The sequence below is a fragment of the Lemur catta genome, chromosome 19, assembly GCF_020740605.2.
Source record: "Lemur catta isolate mLemCat1 chromosome 19, mLemCat1.pri, whole genome shotgun sequence".
NCBI lineage: Eukaryota > Metazoa > Chordata > Mammalia > Primates > Lemuridae > Lemur > Lemur catta.
This window is the reverse complement of record NC_059146.1, coordinates 31703294-31722893: the sequence shown is the minus strand read 5'-3', so window position 1 is coordinate 31722893 and position 19600 is coordinate 31703294. Positions and strand designations below refer to the sequence as shown.

General features: G+C 40.9%; 1 protein-coding gene and 1 non-coding gene across 6 annotated transcripts; both read right to left on the bottom strand.

Annotated features, from left to right (window-relative positions):
- Window positions 1-2560: 2560 nt before the first annotated feature.
- On the bottom strand, window positions 2561-19436 carry ZNF565 (zinc finger protein 565). Of its 5 annotated transcripts, none has more exons than XM_045532235.1 (6): window positions 19338-19436; window positions 13325-13747; window positions 12879-12952; window positions 11848-11974; window positions 11065-11160; window positions 2561-4018 (listed from the first exon to the last, which is right to left on the bottom strand). In XM_045532235.1, the coding sequence occupies exons 3-6, from the start codon at window positions 12885-12887 to the stop codon at window positions 2751-2753; spliced, it is 1500 nt and encodes a 499-aa protein (XP_045388191.1). In that variant the 5' UTR covers window positions 12888-12952; window positions 13325-13747; window positions 19338-19436; the 3' UTR covers window positions 2561-2750. The 5 variants fall into 5 exon arrangements, with proteins under 5 accessions (XP_045388191.1, XP_045388192.1, XP_045388193.1 ...); XM_045532236.1 differs by lacking the exon at window positions 19338-19436 and adding an exon at window positions 17699-17839; XM_045532237.1 differs by lacking the exon at window positions 19338-19436 and having other exon boundaries at window positions 13325-13393; window positions 13602-15598.
- On the bottom strand, window positions 7773-7874 carry LOC123624946. Its single transcript, XR_006730301.1, has one exon. It is a non-coding gene; the product is annotated as a U6 spliceosomal RNA (small nuclear RNA).
- Window positions 19437-19600: the final 164 nt, after the last annotated feature.

The following is a 19600-nucleotide window of genomic DNA, read 5'->3' as shown; positions in this document are numbered from 1 at the left end:
CAACCCTCCAGGGTACAGGCAGAGGAGCAGGCAATTGGCAACTGGTGGGGTGGGTGTGCAGTGGTGGGTGGGGTCTGGGTACCAGCAGGGGCAGAAGCCTTCAGGGCAGGTGGGTCATGTGGGGTGGGAGGGGTGTTTGCAGAAGAAACGACTACTTGGTGTATGACCCTCTGGACCACAGGTCACTGCATGCAGGCCTTGCAGGGCAGTTCAGAATGCTGAGAGAACCTGATTGGTTCGGATCATCTTTCTGTGCTAGGCCATGTTACTGGTCTCTGACAGACAGCCTGAGTGATCCAAGTCCAGTCAGCACTGACTGAGGATCAGACAGGATCAGACATAATTGCTAGGCAGCAGGAAAAGTGGGAACGGGTGTGGACAGAGCAAGCTCCTGAGTAGCTGGGACTACAGGTGCGACCCATAAGGGGGTCTATTTTTAGTAGAGACGTGTGTGGTGTGTGTGTGTGTGTGTGTGTGTGTGTGTGTGTGTGTGTGTGTGTGTGTGTGTCTACTGCTCTGAGCTGGTCTAGAACTTCTGACCTCAAGAGATCCCTGCCTGCCTTTTCCTTCCAGAGTGCTAGGATTACAGGCGTGAGCCACCGCTCTGCCAAGAGCACAGGGCTCAGGATACAACCAGGCAGGAAGCCACCAGGAAGTTGCCAGTTGTGGGTGGGGAGGAGGACTGCCCCCAAGCAGCCTTCCAGGGGCCAGACTCCAGCTTTGGTGTCACTCTGCTGCCATCTTGTGGCAAGCACAGAACCACCGCATCTCCCACCTGGACCTTTTATTCTGCCAGTTGCTGAAAAGATCACAAATTCACATGGTTTAAAATTCATAAGAGTGAACAGGGTCTTCCTCTCCCTGGGGACTGTCCGAGTTCCTCTCCAGGGAAACCATTCTATGTTATTTGTTTCTTGTCTATGCTCCCAGAGAAATTTTATGTGCATACAAAAATAAACATACACACACACAGCTTTCTACCACTACCACCTCCACCACTACGACCATCAAAAATGCTCCCCCAAAACGTACTCAGCCTTTCCCAGTTATAATTTGTTCCTGAAATCAGCACATTCATTCAACAATTTTTTTTTTTCTTTTGGAGACAGAGTCTCACTGTGTCGCCCTGGGTAGAATGCAGTCGCATCAGCCTAGCTCACAGCAACCTGAAAGTCCTGCGCTCAAGCGATCCTCTTGCCTCAGCCTCTTGAGTAGCTGGGACTTCAGGGGGGCACCACCACACCCAGCTGATTTTTCTATATTTAGTAGAGATGAGAGTCTCACTCTTGCTCAGGCTGGTCTCAAACTCCTGAGCTCAAGCGATCCTCCAGCCTTAGGTCTCCCAGAGTGCTAGGATTACAGGTATGAGCCACCATGTCTGGCCTGTTACTTGATATTTTTGTAGGTTAAAATGTTTCCTTTAAAAGTTAAGACCTTTGATGACTTTTTGTGACCTTCCATAGTCATTGACTTATTCAGAACCATTGATTTATTCTTGAACCAATTTTGATACTTTTGTAAAAATCTAGTCTCTCTAGATTTTCAAATATATTACAATAAAGTCATATATAGTAAGCTATTTAAAAATTCTTGGCCTGGTACCGTGGCTCCTGCCTGTAATCCTAGCACTCTGGGAGGCCAAGGCAGGAGGATCGCTTGAAGTCAGGAGTTCGAGACCAGCCTGAGCAAGAGCAAGACCCCGTCTCTACTAAAAAAATAGAAAGAAATGATTTGGACAGTAAAAAAATTTTTTATTAAAAAAAAATAAAAATTCTTTATTCCCTTTCTCATTCATACTGTTTTTCTAGATCATAATTGTAAATAGTCTATCTCATTATATTGTTATAAACAATCTTCAGATTGTCTGCTGTTTTGTTTTCTATTTTTATTCTTTTATTTTTAATAATCAGCCTCACTGATGACTTGGGTTTATGTTATAATTTTTTCCTAACTTTTAGAGTTGACTATTCAGCCATTCAATATGTTTAGTTGCTGACCAGGTGACCAGGCATTGGAGATCTACACGTGGAGAACAAACTCCTACCTTCAACCTTTGAGGTCTGACAGGAGTATAGCTTTGGCTTCACTAAACTGGTTTTGGGATGCAGAATTTACTCATTCATTTCTATTTTGTAATTTTAGTTTTGATTTTTTTTTTTTTTTGGAAACAGAGTATCACTCTTTCACTCCAGGTGGAGTGCAGTGCTGTCATCATCATGGTAGCTCACTGCAACCTCAAACTCCTGGGCTCAAGCTGTCCTCCCCAAGTAGCTGGGGCTACAGGCATGCGCCACCACACCTGGCTAATTTTTCTATTTTTTGTAGAGGAGGGGTCTTGAACTTCTGGCTTCAAGTAATCCGCCTGCCTCCGTCTCCCAAAGTGCTAGGATTATAGGTGTGAGCCACCATGCCTGGCCCACAAAATCTTTTAATAGGGTCATTTTCTATTAGAATTCACAGAAACTTAACATATTTTGAGTGGCAACAGAAGGCTTTTCTATATTCATATTAATTTTTTTTTTTTAGCATAGGTTCTCTGATGCTTAGTAAACAGTGACTCAGGCAAAAAGAAATTCCCACATTTGTTGAATTTTCTTTTGGTATGAGTTCTCTGCTCTTCCATAACTGAAGTGACAAGTGAAGGTTTTCTGACATTAATTACATTACATTAAAGATTTTCTAGTATTGAGCCAGGTTTGAATTCCACATAAAGGCTTTTCTATTAATACATTCCTAACGTTCGAGGCTTTCTAACCAGTATGAATTCTATAGTGTTCGATGAGCTGTGAGCCAAGAATAAAGGCCTGCCCACATTCTCTACATTCGTAAGGTTTGATACCAGGATGGATCCTCTGATGTTCAGTAAGTTGTGAACTACGAATAAAGGCCATTCCACATTCCCTGCATTCATAGGGTTTCTCACAAGTATGAATTCGCTGGTGATGAGTCAGTTGTGAAACTCGAATAAAGGCTTTTCCACATTCCTTACATTCATAGGGTTTGTCACCTGTATGGATTCTTTGATGTTGAATAAGGTATGAACTACGACTGAATGCCTTCCCGCAGTCCTTACATTCATAGGGTCTGTCACCAGTGTGAACCCTCTGGTGTCGAGTCAGCTGTGCATGCTGCCTGAAGGCCTTCCCACACTCTTTGCATTCATAGGGTTTCTCCCCAGAATGAATTCTTCGATGTCGAGTAACTTCTGAGCTATGAATAAAGCCCTTTCCACACTCCTTACATTCGTAGGGTTTCTCCCCAGTGTGAATTCGCTGATGTACAGTGAGCTGGGAATGCTGTCTAAAGGCCTTCCCGCATTCTTTACACTGATAGGGTCTAGCACCTGTATGAATTCTCCGATGAACAGTAAGTTGCGAGCCACGAATAAAAGCCTTCCCGCAGTCTTTGCATACGTAGGGTTTCTCCCCTGTATGAGTTCTTTGATGCAGAATTAGCTGTGAATGCTGCCTAAAGGTCTTTCCACATTCTTTACATTCGTAGGGTTTGACACCAGTATGCAGTCTCTGATGTAAAATAAGTTCTGAAGTACGACCAAAGGCCTTCCCACATTCCTTACAGTCATAGGGTTTCTCGCCTGTATGAATTCTCTGATGCTGAATAAGGTGCGAGGCACGACTAAAGGCCTTTCCACATTCCTTACATTCAAAGGGTTTCTCACCAGTGTGAGTCTTCTGATGCTGAATAAGGTGTGAGCCCCGGCTAAAGGCTTTCCCACATTCATTACATTCAATCAGTTTCTCACCAGTCTCACTGTTCTGACGTAGGCTGTGGGATGCGTGATGCTCGAACGTGGGCATGTTTTCGTAGGTGATTTTCACTTGCCTGAAATAGCACTCCTGATTTACTTGTCTTTCAAACTGGCCTCTGTAGTCCCAGCCATCTCTAAAGCCAGAGCCCTCAAGATCACAGCATTTAAGGCTTTCCATTATCTCCCAATTGATTGACTCTATTTCAAAAATATCTTTCTGTAGAAATGTCTGACACCTGGACTCCAAGTCTGAAAAGTAAGAAAAAAGTAAATATAAACTGTGCTCCTCTTCTATGAGAAATAAAGAATTCTACAGTAGAATAGAGAGACAAAATGAATACAATAACCATAAAAGGTGAATGGCTTATATAAATCTCAACTATTATACAATTTCTAAAAAGCACATGAAAACACAAATATGTTAAGAGCTCATATGGTGCCAGAAGGAGCAAGAAAACAAATGAAGTCAGGGGTTATCAATTTTGATATGGATCAGAATCACCCAGGAAGCCTGTTAATAATACAGATGTCCAAGCATCACCCCAAACTGAACCAAAATCTACAGCAGTAGGGCTAAGGTGTGTGTGTGAGTGTATGTGTACTATCTATACATATTTAAAGAATACATACATTTAAATTGAGGTAAAATCCACATAACAAAATTCCCCATTTAGACTATTTTAAAATGCACCATTGAGTGATTTGTAGTACATTCCCAATGTCGTGTGACCATTACTATTCATTTTGAGAAGATTTTTATCACCCCAAATAAAAACCCCATCTCCATTAAGCCCATTTCCTACTCCCCCCAGCATCTTCTAGCAACGGCTACTGGCAGAAAACCACTGATTTTTTTATCTGTGAATTTGTCCGTTCTGGACATTTCTTTTCTTTTCTTTTCTTTCTTTTTTTTTTTTGAGACAGTGTCTTGCTCTGTTGCCTGGACTAGAGTGCCGTGGCATCAGCCTAGCTCACAGCAACCTCAAACTCCTGGGCTCAAGCAATCCTCCTGCCTCAGCCTCCCGAGTAGCTGGGACTACAGGCATGCACCACCATGCCTGGCTAATTTTTTCTATATATATTTTTAGTTGTCCATATAATTTCTTTCTATTTTTAGTAGAGACGGGGTCTCACTCTTGCTCAGGCTGGTCTCAAACTCCTGACCTCCAGCAATCTTCCCGCCTTGGCCTCCCAGAGTGCTAGGATTACAGGCATGAGTCACCGTGCCTGGCCTGTTCTGGACATTTCCTATAAATAAGACATCTGTATTTTTAACACTTCCCACCACATGATGTTGATGCCAATTAAAATGAAAATCTCTGCCTACATGTTTCACTGCCTTCCCACTGCAATTCCAAACTTACTGCCATGGCTCACAGGCTATCGGCAAAGCAAGTCCCTGCTTGTCTCTGTTGTCCCTGTCTCAACCAAAAGTAAGGCATGTTCACACTGAGCACTCTCCCTTTTCCTCCTTATGTATCGAACCACAGGCCTCCTCTGAGCATCCAGAACAAGTCTACGCCTTTTCCATCATAGATCTCTCATCAGGTTCTTCCATCTATCAGGAATCCTGTCTTGGGTTCCTAGTTGTTGCTTTTCTCAACCTTCAAATCTCAATGAAAACTCACTTCCAAAAAATCTCTCAGCCTGATAACCCTAAGCGCACACCTTTACTCTCTCTCTTATATCTTGCACCATTCATAATACTTTTATTAGTTGTAGTTAGATTTTCATTTCCTTATTCATCTGTTGTTTTGTTTGTTTTCTGGCTCCTGAATCTCCCCAAAGGCAGAAATAATGCCTTTTTCACTAACCGTTGAAATCAACCCCTAGTATATAGCAGGCTTTTGGTAATGGATTGTTGGATGACTAAATATTGAATTTTAGAGAAATAAACGAATGGAATACATAGAAAGGCTAGAAATAGACTGAAGTTTATATGGAAATTGAATATACTATAAAGGTCTTAAAGGGGGAAAGAATAGTTTTTATAATAAGTAGTGTTGGGGCAGCTAGATAGTCATTGGAAAAAGATAAAATTGGAACCAAATATTATGCTACCATATACAAGCAGAATTTTAATGTTAAAAGAAAATAGAAACCATACAAGTACCAGAAGGAAACATGGTAGATTATAACCTAGGTATGAGGAAAGCCTTTTAACTATGATACAATGACTCAAAATCAAAAAGGAACAAAAGACTGATAAATTTTACTATGTAAAGGTGAAAAAAACTTGCACATGAAGAACAAAAAAAATGCAAAGTCAAAATACAAATGATACACAGAGAAAATATTTGAAACTTACAGCTAATGAGATAATCTTCCTGATTTATAAAAAGTTCTTAAAAATTGAGAAATATCTTCCAAAAGTTAAACAATCACCATCTGATCCAGCAATTGCACTCTTAGGTATATACCCAAAAGAACTGAAAACAGAGACTCAAACAGAGACTTGTACACCAACGCTCATAGCGGCATTATTCACAGTAGCTCAAAGAAGGAAACAACTCAAATATCTATCAAAAGATGAATAGATAAACAAAATGTGATACATACATCCAGTGGAATATTATTCAGCCTTAAAAAGAAAGAAATTCTGATATATGCTTCAATCTGGACAGACCTTAAAAACATTATGCAAAGTGAAATAAGCCAAATATAAAAGACAAAATATTGTATGATTCCTTTTATATGAGGTGCCTAGAATAGACAAATTCATAGTAACACAAAGGAGACAGAGCTTACCAGGGTCTGGAGGTGGGGAAAACAGAGTAATTGTTTAATGGGTACAGATTTTCTTTCTTTCTTTTTTTTTTTTTTTTTTTGAGACAGAGTCTCACTCTGTTGCCTTGGCTAGAGTGAGTGCCATGGCGTCAGCCTAGCTCACAGCAACCTCAAACTCCTGGGCTTAAGTAATCCTTCTGCCTCAGCCTTCTGAGTAGCTGAGACTACAGGCACTCACCACAATGCCTGGCTCAGTTTTTCTATATATTTTTAGTTGGCCAGCTAATTTCTTTCTATTTTTAGTAGAGACGGGGTCTCGCTCTTGCTCAGGCTGGTCTCGAACTCCTGAGCTCAAACAATCCACCCACCTCGGCTTTCCAGAGTGTTAGGATTACAGGCGTGAGCCACCGCGCCTGGCCCAGATTTTCTGTTTGGGATGATGAATAAATTCTACAGGTGGATATGGTGATGGTTGTACAACACTGTCCAACACTGTGAATGTACTTAATGCCACTGTACTGTACACTAAAAAATTGTTAAAATGGTAAACTTTATGGTATATATATTTTACCATAATTAAAAAGAAAAAAACGAGGACAAAATGGAAAGGAAAAAAAAGTAACTGCTACTTACTTCCCAATGCCATTTAAATGTCATCCTCCATGTGCAAATAAAAATGAAAAATCTTAAAAGAATGAGAAATAAACTCACCAAAAGTCTGATAGAAAAATGGATAAAAGACATCAACGGACAGTTCATAAAAAGAAGTTATACAAATAAAAATATCTCAATTTGACTCATAACAAAAGGAATGCAAATTAAAATTATACTAAAAGATCACTTTTCAGCTATCAAAAAGCCTGACAACAAAATTTATTAGAGAGACTGTGGGAAACCATCACACATTGCTGGTGTGAAATGGTGTGACCATTTTAGAATGAATTTATTACAGTGCTCAGTGGATTGCAGAAGTCTTTTTTTTTTTTCCCCTATAAAGTGTATATATGGTTTCACTGGACAAAAGGAAGTAGAAAACTCAGAGAAAGTGCATTAAAGAAACAGAACCACTGTACATTAGTAGGATGGATGACTAACAATACAAACTCAAGTGAAAATAAAACCATCTCAGTACAGTAGTTGAAATAAGGAGACAAAGAAAATACAACCACATATGTAGGAATAAGGAAACGAGTGAGTGGTTTTGGTAGCCCCCGTTACCATAAATGATTAATTTTCCTGCCCTACTCAGTCATTCCTATCAGCATTTTATTTTATTTTACTTATAGAATGCTTCACTAATTTGCATGTCATCTTTGCGCAGGGCCATGCTAATCTTCTCTGTATTGTTCCAATTTTAGTATATGTGCTGCTAAAGCAAGTGCCCTATCAGCATTTTAAAATTTTTTGTATTTCCCTAGAAAACTTTAGTTACCAACTCATTTCTCTGCTTCCTGCAGATAAAACTGTTAAAAAGAGTTGTCCAAACTCACTGTCACCAATACTTGATCCACCACTTTAAATTCTTTATGCCTCTCCAAAAAGGCTCTTACCAATGAACCACTCCTGCCAAACCCATGAGAATCTTCACTCTTATGTAATATTACCAGTGAAGTTGAACATCTCTTCACTTGCATAACCACCAGGTTGCCAAACCTAACAGACGATTCTCAGTACTCATCCGTGCACCATGTGACTACTGCCCTTGCTCGGTTTTCAGTGTTCCCCACTCTCCTGGTAACGCTCCCACCTCCCTGACCACTCCTTTTTGGACTCCATGACTGCACCCTCCCCCGCCTCCTAATGTCTCAATGCAGGTAGGTCCCAAGGCTCAGTCCTTGGTGATCTCAACTACCTCTGTGGCTTTAAATATTATCCATATTTTGATGATATTACTGTTTCAATTTCCAGTCTTACTTTCTACCCTGAGGCCCAGACTTACTTATTGCCCTGCCTACTGAACACCCCAACATAGATGGGCTAACAGGAAGCTCCAAAATAATATGCCAGAATCAGAATTCTTGTGTTCTTTTTTCCAGACCCATTCTCCTACTTCACCCCATCTCAACATGGCTAAACCTTTCACCAGGCTGCTCAAGTCCCCAAAGCCCACGGGTCACTCTCTTAAGTGTAAACACTAACAGAAGAGAAATATAAAGTATAATTTCAAAATCAATGTAGAGGGAAACGGAAAAAGAAAAAAACCATTAACTCAAAGGAAGGCAAGAAAGGAGAAAAAAATGGTGATGATGATAATGCCAGGATAACAGAGATCTGAGAATAATTAAAAGAACAATTACTATAAGATAATAAAATAAAAACAAATTCAAATATATCAATAACCGTTAATAAAATATATATAAATTAAACTAGTTAGAAGACAGAACTTGTGAGACTGGATAAAATACCAAAATCTAGGTATATAGTGGTTATAAGCAGCATACTTTAAGACATAAAGATACAAGATGTTTGAATGTTTGAAAATAAAAGGATGAGAGCTATCTTAGCATAAGACAAAACAGACTTTATGACAGAAATCATTATTTTTACATAAGAAGGATAGCTCCATAATCATAAAAGCTGTCCCATTCACCAGGAAGATGTATGTTTCTAAATTTATACATACCTAACAAAATAGTCTTCAAACATGGAGTGCAAAATTCAACAGATCCACAAGAAGAAATTGAAAAAATTATCATCATAGAAGATTTCAATTCACCTTTCTCAGGCCAAGATGACAAAAGTTTATAAGGAATATAAATTTAGAAAATTTATATTGATAGAAACTATAGAAAATTTCACCAAAGCTTGATTTAATGATCACATATAGAACCATGTACCAAATAATTAGAGAAAAAATATTTTTAAAAAATAGCAATTCCTCAAAAAATTAAACATAGAATGACCATATGATCTAACAATTCCACTTCAGGGTATATACCCAAAAGAAGTGAAAGCAGGGACTTGAACAGATACTTGTACATCATGTTCATAGTAGCATTATTCACAACAGCCAAAAGGTAAAAGCACCCAAGTTATCTATCAACAGATGGATGGATAAATCAAGTGTAGCATGTGTGTATGTGTGCATGTTTGTGTATATATATAAAATATGTACAAGCACATATATATTTATACATATGTTATAAATATATACATACATGCAACACACAACAGATACACATATGCAATGGAATATTATCCAGCCATAAAAAGGAATGAAATTCTGATACATTCTACAATTTGGATGGAACATTAACAGCATTATACTTTGTGAAATAAGTCATATATAAAAGGCCACATATTGTGTGACTTATATGAGGTACCTAGGACAGGCAAATTCATAGAGACAGAAAGAATAGTGGTTATTGGGGGCTGGGGAGGGAAAAATGAAGTTACTGTTTAATAGGTATAGAGTTTCTGTTTGGGCTGATGAATAAGTTCTAGAAATGGATAGTAGTGATGGATAGTGGTTGTACAATGATGTGAATGTACTTAATGCCACAGAATTATGTATGTATAAGTAGTCAAAATGATAAATCTTGGCTGGGAGGGTAAATCTTTGGGAGGCCATTATTCCACCTACCACATCCTCTATATGTTTTTTGAGTACAGAGCATTGAATATGCACAAACTAAGAGTGTATAATGCTATGACTTTACCATAATTTTATATTAAAATAGTAAGCCTATTGCTATTTATTCCATAAAAGTATTCTTATCTTTCACAGAATATTTGGTTCACATGTTTTCTAAGTTCTTACAGTTCTGAAAAACAAAAAATCTTTTCTTAATTAAATTTTTAAAAATTGCGATAAAATATACATTACATAAGATTTATCTTTTTTTTTGTTTGTTTGAGACAGAATCTCTGTTGCCCAAGCTAGAGTGCAGTGGTGTCATCATAGCTCACTGCAACCTCAAACTCCTGGGCTCAAGCAATCCTCCTGTCTCAGCCTCCCAAGCAGCTGGAAATACAGGTGCATACCACCATGCCCGGCTAATTCTTCTATTTTTAGTAGAGACGGGGTCTCACTCTTGCTCAGGCTGGTTTCAAACTCCTGATCGCAAGCGATCCTCCTGCCTCGGCCTCCCAGAGTGCTAGGATTACAGGTGTTAGCCACTGTTCCCAGCCCGAAAATAAGTTTTTCTAAATATTACATGTATCATATAAATATTTGCAACTGTTATGTACCCATAATAATCAAATATAAAAACATTTTTTAAAACTAAGTTTTTCTAAACTTATAGAAAAAAGGATCCAAACTACAGGTAAAAAGGCAGCCACTGGGCAAGAATAGGGCACATCCCTTTTTGAAATGGGAGGAAAATGTGATAGAAGAAAGAACAGAGAGGAATTAATGGGGGTTGGGAAAGGTTCCCTTGGGAGCTGACGCTGTGCAGTCTTTGTTTGGCACGTCTTCATGTCTCAGGCCTTTATTCCATAGTAGGGCTTCAAGAGGAGCCTCTCCAAAATAACTGAAGTAACTGCTATCAGGCGTCTCACCCACAGAGCTATTATCCCCAGTGACCTCCCCCATCGGATCAGCCCTCAGATCAGCCCTTGCTCACCTGGGCACCATGGTTCTGTCATATCATTTGCAATCATCCAGGGCTCCTTCCCTTGCTCCAATAAGGAGATGACATCAGGCTTAGAAATGGAAAGTCCTGTTTATAGGAAAAGAAATGGGGCATGATCCTACTGTTCCAAAATTCAAACCCAGTCCCTTGGTCATCACGGAAGAGAGGCAATTATAAGAAGGAAGGCGTGATGGTCGCCCAAAGGATGGGAAAATGGAGGTGCCCAGTGGAGCTACTCATGTCCAATCCTACAAAGCACAAAACAGTTCTCCTGGGAATAGACAGCAGAAACTCAGTCAGAAACTTGTGAGTTGCCCTAGAAATTTACAATGAAGAAACCAGAAATTCCAGAAGGGTAATCCTGAATTATCTGGAGTAGATAAACTATGGGGATTATTCTCCATTAACTATCTTCTTCCCCTCCAACCCATTCCTTGATGTCCCTGGCCCTGTCCTTACTGTGAGGACTTCCATTATCCCTGCCCTGTGGCTTCCCATTGGGTTTGGCAGATGGAAAGCGCTGGCAGGCCAGTGGGCAGGAGAGAGTGTGGGGCATTTCTTACCCCTCTCCCTCCCTCCTTCGACCCAGAAGTTCTGCAGGTAGCTATAGTTGCTGCTGGCTGTTCCCTTCTCTGTGGCTCCAGTTCTTGGCATCTCTGGTGACACTGTTTTCTCTCTTCACCTCTTAAGGCCAGAGGTAGAAACAGCCTCCCATTGTTGTGGTCCCTAAGCGTCTTATTTCCCGTCTGGCCCTGTGTGATACGATATCCTTACCTACGGAGACCAAGTTACTGAAGTTCTCCAAAGTCACTTCCCTGTACAAGTCCCTCTGAGCAGGCTCCAGGCACTTCCATTCTTCCTGAGAGAACTCTACAGCCACATCCCTGAATGTCACCAATCCCTGAAACAATAAACCCATGCAGCACTACTAAATTAAAGGATTTTGTATTTTTTTTACTTTTTATTATGAAAACTTTCTTTATAAATTACCTAGCCTCAGGTATTGCTTTACAGCAACACAAAAATGGATTGATACATTACTCATTTTATTATTCTTTATGACACATATAGGTTATAGAAATGTTTCTGTATATAGTTTTTAATAGTATGAAATGTTTTATGATTTATAAAGAGGGGGTGACATTTAAAAATGGAAGAAAGAGAGGAAACCACCCAGGTCAATGGAAAAGATCAAACTATCTCATCTTGGGCCCTATTCAACCATGGTTGTGATGAGAATATTTCTATAAAGAGAATATATTTCTGCTCCACTGGTGTTCTGGTAAGAACATTACACACACGTGTGAATAGTGGTGGAGAACAGAGGGCCACTAAGGGAAGCGGGCACCATCACTCATTCCCTGGAATGGAGGAACTATGAGCAGGTTACAGAGACATTTCAGCATAAAGAACACAAATGGGCTGGGCATGGTGGCTTACACCTGTCATCCTAGCACTCTGGGAGGCAAAGGCGGGAGGATCACTTGAGGTCAGGAGTTCAAGACCAGCCTCAGCAAGAGTGAGACCCCGTCTCTACTAAAAATAGAAAAAAATTAGCCAGACAACTAAAAGTATACAAAATTAGTCGAGCATGCCTGTAGTCCCAGCTACTCAGGAGGCTGAGGCAGGAGGATCACTTGAGCCCAGGAGTTTGAGGTTGCTGGGAGCTAGGCTGATGCTGTGGCACTCTAACCCTGGCAACAGAGTGAGACTCTGTCTCCAAAACAAAACAAAAACCCCACAAATGTTCATGTAATCTTAAGGGAAGAGAGATTATTTCAAGGATAGAAAAAAATTCAATATACCTGGGCCATGGCTTTTAGAACTATCTGACCTGCTCTGATTTCTCTGGATTCTTCTCTTGGACAAATGCAGAGTCCTGAAAGAGCAGAATAGGGGGAGAGGGGTAAATCTCTGATGAACTGAGCTTGTTGTGGCACTCTCAAATAAATGAGCTTAAAACAACTGTGCTTCCACTGAACCTGTTCTGCTTCCCCCACCCTCTCCTTGTCCCACTGCACAAACACTAATATTAAGAACTACAAAGTTAACAAAACCCATGCCCTCTCGAAACACTAAAGAACTCAAAGGCAAATAGATAGTTTCAAGGTAGATGGGCTTCAGCACTGACACAGAACCCAGGCACCTCGCAGTAGGGATTACAGCTGCGACACTCTCCCATCTTGCTGATCTAAACCCTAATCCTATCTGCTCCCAAATTGCAGCAAGGAAGATCATAACTCAAACTCACCTACTTTACCCCTAAGGATGAGGACAGCACCATCAGGCTAGGAGCAAACAACATCTGTGCAGGACAAACCTGGAGTAAAAGACATCCCTAAACAAAGTCTTTTAGCTTCTCTGGGCTCAACGGGCAAAACCTCTTGGGTATCTCACTGGCTCTATTTCTTCCTTCCAAGTCCAAAATGGGGAGCCCATACCACAGGCTCTGGCAAAGCCCCTATCCCCAGCCGGACTCACTGAACGGGGGCAAGAAAACTCGTCATACAGGCATCTTATATGCATACCTGCACATTCAGAATATTGACCTCAGCAGGAACTCAATTTCTAGAGGCTTCCTGGCTCAGTACTCCCAACTGCTTTCCTGCAGAACATCACTTCCTCAGTGACTATGAAGGCCTTGAGTTGCAGAGTCTAGAGTCCTGTGAATGGCCTGCATCCCAAGGTAGTAAGAATTCAGGATTTAAAGGAGGGTCTTAAGGCTGGGTGCAAAAAACTTCCCATGGTGGGGGGGTGGTGGTCAGAAGGAAGATTAATTTAATCAACAGGGGATGGTGTCAAGAAAAATTTCCTGAAAAACATAGAACTGGGTTCTAAAAAGTCAGAGAAGTTTAACAGGCATAAAAGGGACAGAGACCATTGTGACCAGAGTACAGTGCAGTGGCAAAAACAAAAGTATATGGTATGTCTAGGGGGCAGAGAATAATTCAGAATGACTTGTGTAGTCCGGGGGCAGGTCTAGACCAGTGCTGTCCAACAGAATTTTCTGTGATGACAGAAATCTTCACATCCGTGCGATCACTATCATAGCCATATGTGGCTATTGAGCATTTGAAATGTGACTAGTACGGCTGAGAAACTGAAGTTTTTATTTTATTTAATTTTAATTAATCTAAATTTAAATTTAATTAGCTCTAGAATCTAGAGGCAGATAATGCTGGAGATGACAGCAGGGGTTGGAAGATGAATACCTATGAGAATAAGGACCAACAGTTCTCTCATCACTGTAACTAGCACTTGCCACAGTGTCTGGAGGATGTAGGTGACCAAAAAACACTGGCTGAATATTTAAAAGTTAGGTTTTTACCCACTAAGAAAATGGAAGGCAACTGAAGAATTTAAAGAGAGAAGTGATAGGACGAATATGGTCAGATTATTTTGGAGAGGAGTAAAATTGGAGTTAGGAAGACTGAGAGTGCTTGTACTTTTTCATGCAAACAAAAAGGGCCTGACCCACAACAGTGGCAGTGGAAATGAGGAGGAAGGGAATGAATTCAAAGAGTTCAAATCAATATGCTCTGGCATCTGATAGATATGGAGGCAGAGAGAAGTCAGGAATTCTTTTGTATTTACTGGGCTCCTCCCTCAACTGGCACTGTTCCAGCCATAAGGGAAAATAAATCAAGTTCCTGTCCCAGGGGATCTCAATTCTAATGGGAAGAGACAGTCAACAAATACTGATATACTGATACGGATATTCTTATTTGCATGTCAGGTGGCAAAAGTTCTATGGAGAAAAACAAAGAGTAAGGGGATAGGGAGCTTTGGGGGAACGGAGGGTGGTCTGAGAAGGCTTTTCACTGAGAAGGTGACATGTAACACAGCCTGCATGGAGTGAGTGAGCAGCGCAGATATCTGACAAGCAACTGTAAAGGCCTCAAAGCAGGTGCAGGCTTTCCTTGATCAACAAGAGGAAGGGGACAAGAGCAGCTAGAATGGAATGTGTAAGAGGAGGAGGGTCAGAGAGAGAGCTAGAAGCCAGACCCTTGGGGCTTGTAAGCCACCCTAAGAACTTTGTTTTTTATTCCTGAGGAAGACAAGAAGCCATGGAAACTTTTCAAGGCAAAGAATGGAATAATCTGATTGACATTTAAAAGAGTCACTCATGAAAAATGTACTACAGGGGACATGGGAGGGAAGAAGGGTGACCAGTGAGAAGGTTACTGCAGTAAGCCAGACAAGGAGTGAGGATGTCTCATTAGGGTAGTGGTGGGGGGGGTGATGAGAACTGATCAGATTCGAGATATACTCTAAAGGTAGAACTGACAGGATATACTGATTTTAGGTATAAAAGAAAAAAAAAAGAATCTAAGATGACTCTAAGGTTTTTGGCTTGAGCAACTGGAAGTATGCAGTTTCCATGTTTGAGGAGCAGGTTTGGATGGAACAATTATGGAAACACTTGAGATGCTTATTATATACCTAAAGTGGAAACGTTTGCTGGGAGCAGTGGCTCTCGCTTGAAATCCCAGCACTTTAGGGAAGATCATTTGAGGCCAGGAGTTTGAGAATAGGCAGGGCAACATAGCGAGACCTCATGTCTACAAAAAAAACAAAACAAAATTAGCTGGGACTGGTGGTATGTGCCTGTTGTCCCAGCTGCTTGGGAAGCTGAGGCAGGAGATCGCTTGAAGCCAGAGTTCAAGCCTAGAGTGAGCTATGATCAGCCACTGCACTCCAGCCTGGATAACAAAGCAAGATCCTGTCTCCAGCAAAATAAAAAATAAATAAATAGGCCGGGCGAGGTGGCTCACGCCTGTAATCCTAGCCCTCTGGGAGGCCAGGTGGATTGCTTGAGGTCAGGAGTTCGAGACCAGCCTGAGCAAGAGTGAGACCCCGTCTCTACTAAAAATAGAAAGAAATCATCTGGCCAACTAAAAATATATATAGAAAAAATTAGCCGGGCATGGTGGCGCATGCCTGTAGTCTCAGCTACTCAGGAGGCTGAGGCAGTAGGATCGCTGAAGCCCAGGAGTTTGAGGTTGCTGTGAGCTAGGCTGACGCCATGGCACTCACTCTAGCCCGGGCAACAGAGCAAGACTCTGTCTCAAAAAAAAAAAAGTAACAAGATTGGCTACTACAATAGGTAAGTGTGAACAGGGTAGAAAGAATGGAGGAATGGGATTGGGAGAGAAGAAATGAGGGAGGAGTGACTGAGTAGATCATTTTGTTTAATTATGACTTTTAGAATCATATCATTGTTTCACATATTCAGAAAAATAATTAAAACCAACCAGGATGGGAAGCGATGCAAAACGAAATAAAAATCACTATTTGTATTTCAAATAGTTTCAAATGAACAATCTATATTACAAATGAATAATATTATACAAAATGGTGTAGGGAAGAAAGTAGTTTTAGAAAACTGTATTTTCACTATGTACTGTAAGACTAAAGAGAAAAAGAAGTATATGGTGTATGGGGGTTTGGGTCAGCAATTCTTAAACTACTTTCTACATAGGACTGAGCAAATAAATAAAATAAGTAAATACATTGTGGCCAATGACAGCCAAATTTTTCAGCGTCAGAGAAAGGAGTTACAAAAAAAAGAAATGGAGAAGGCTAGAATGAACCCTGTGGTGTTGGACTGAAATTGGAGATGTGGTTTGAACTCATGGATTATCTGTACATGCATACATACAGATAAGGATGTGTGCGTATGTAGATACACATATTTCATAGCTGAGAGGGGCTGGAAGCAATGACATCTCAGAATCAATCAGCATATCTAATCTTGGTTTCAAAATATCATCTTCTAATAAAAGAAATCGGTGCTCCCTGGGAAATTTGTTGATTCCAGGACTAGGGCATGGAAGTACAATATCAATCCAGAATACCTTGTGATGCCAGAAAATAAGGAAGTACTGAAAAAAAGAAAAGAAAAGAAAAGAATAAAGGGGCCATATTGAAAGGACACATGAGTCAACTCAAGGAGCTCCTGATGGTCAAATGTGACAATTTAAGCAACAAAATAATGACAGTCATGGATTATAACCTATAGAATAAAATAAATTCTAGTCCATACGTATATAAATAATGTATTAAATAAGTAAATGAGGAAGAAGAAAAATCTCTAACAGTACTATAATATTCTAATTAATAAATGAAGGAATGATGGAAACAAAAAACCCCACCATTTGGCAAACAGCTGGTAATAACTTTTTCAGGCAAGCATCATCAATGGATGTAAAGACCAGCATGTAAAAGCAGGATTAGAAAAAGGAAATTCACATAGGCTTAAAGTATTTCTCTAGAAGGCACTTATTAATTATAATGGAAAAAACAGTGACTTTGCAGTAGAAAAATCTGGGAGACATCACTTTAACCAGGTGATTAAAATTAACATTAGTCATAATGTGACAAATTGACCTCATGAGTCCCCTGATGTGATGCACTGCAGATGACACATCACTTTTGGAGTATTCTTGTCCCAAATGCATAATCTGAATTTAATAATGAGGAAGTATTAGATACCTTCAAATTGAGGAACATTCTACATTGCAGAATCTACAAAATAAATGTCTAGTATTCTTCAAAAGTGTCAATGATAGACATAGAAAGACTGAAGAACTGTGTCAGGTCAAAGAAGACCAAGGAGACTTACCAACTAATTGCAACATATAATCCTGGATTGATCCTGCTCCAGAAAAAGGACATTAAGGGACACTGATGAAATCTGAATAAGATTTGTAGATTAGTTAATAGCAGTGTATCAATGTTAATCTCCTAATTTTGATCACTGTACTGTGATTACATAAAATAGTGATATATGGAGAAGCTGAATAAAGAGTATATGGGAATTCTATTTTTGTAACATTTTAAAGCCTAAAACTAATTCAAAATGAAAAGTTAAGAATACTTTTTAAATGAACATTAGAAGTGCACGGAGCAGGGAGAATATGGGCCTTTTAGTCTATTTCTAGGGCACCCAGTAAATTACTTCTACGGCAAATACTGGAGACCAGGTTACTTTAGTGGGGTAGTGGGGAAAGGGTGGTAAGGAAGGGTGGTGGGGGGAGGTAGTTCTGTTATAAGAAATTTCAGAAGAAGCAAAGAAAAGCACACATCGAAAAAGAAGAAGAGTTTCAGGGAGAAAAGAATAAAACTTGATGCACCTTGAGCTCAGCTTTCGGACATTCAACAGCACCTTTCTTGGAGAAGGGTTACAAGAAAGGACTTACGAACAACCAGGACATTTTTGAGTGATCATCCCCCTACCCTACCACACAGAGGAGGGAGGTCAGACAAGACTGGTCATCCTGCCCAATCCCAGTATCACCGGGAAAGGCTGAGGTCACTCCTGCCCCAGGGTCAGAATCTGTCCCAACTTCATAGGTTCTGCAGGGGTCAGAGCACTAGAGTCACTGGCACACTTGGTGCTGCACAGATGGTCACAATGTTACATAAACATAGCCACACACCCACTCTTGACACACAAGGACACAACCACATAGTCACAGACACCTCCACACTTTTACACAGAATCACAATCACACATCCACTAAGAGGATACGCTCAGTCACACAATCTAATTACCACTGTGATACACAGTCACAGGCTCCCCATCCAACACCCAAAAATGCTCTACATAATTACAAGCACCCACTCGGGGGACACACACAATCACTGGTACTTTACATCACCCCACCACAACTGAATATTTACTCTGGAGACACACAGAGTCACACTCGCACAAACAAACTCCACACTCTCATAATCAGCATCACACACTTACACAATCACCATTTCTCACACAACCCCCGCCAAGGGACACAACAGGAATGCACACGCAGTGTCACCACACAATCATAGGCACATGGCAAATGCACACCGTGCCACACACGGCCACAGTGTCACACAACCAAAACTGTACATCCACTTTGCAGACATACTGCATAGGCACCCGCATCGGTCACACAGTTACAACTATACTCACACCCCAAGGAACAAAGCGTACAAACATACACAATAGAGACACACGCAGTATCGCCCCCACAGTGCAAGGATCCCAACCCCAATACACATTATCGTACATGGTCACACAAGAACAACCAGACAAGCACCCCAGAGACAGGCAGGTACAACCGCACCGACATCGGGCACACAGGCACCGACATCGGGTCACACAGCCACAATCAAAGACACATTCAGAATCGCACATCCACAGGCAGCTCCCGCCTGCGCGCACAGACCCGAGGCTCCGGACACGCCCCGTCCCCGCCCCGGACTCCCAGACCCCTCACCTTCTGCCTCTCCTGGTCGCGTCCGGGTCCTTGCCGAGCTAATGATTTCGCCACGGCGTCAAGAGACGCGTAATGTCGGGCCGCTATGGACTCTGGGAAATGTAGTCCAGACCCAGACCAGACTCGGACAAGATGGCGTCCTCTTATCTCTGAGTCTGGGCTTGGCCTGTTTTGACATTGTGCCCGGGAGGCTTCAAAGAGGGAGCTCCCACTCCAAAGCTCCCAGCAGGCTTGAGCTCGTCGGACTCCAAGGGAACACTACA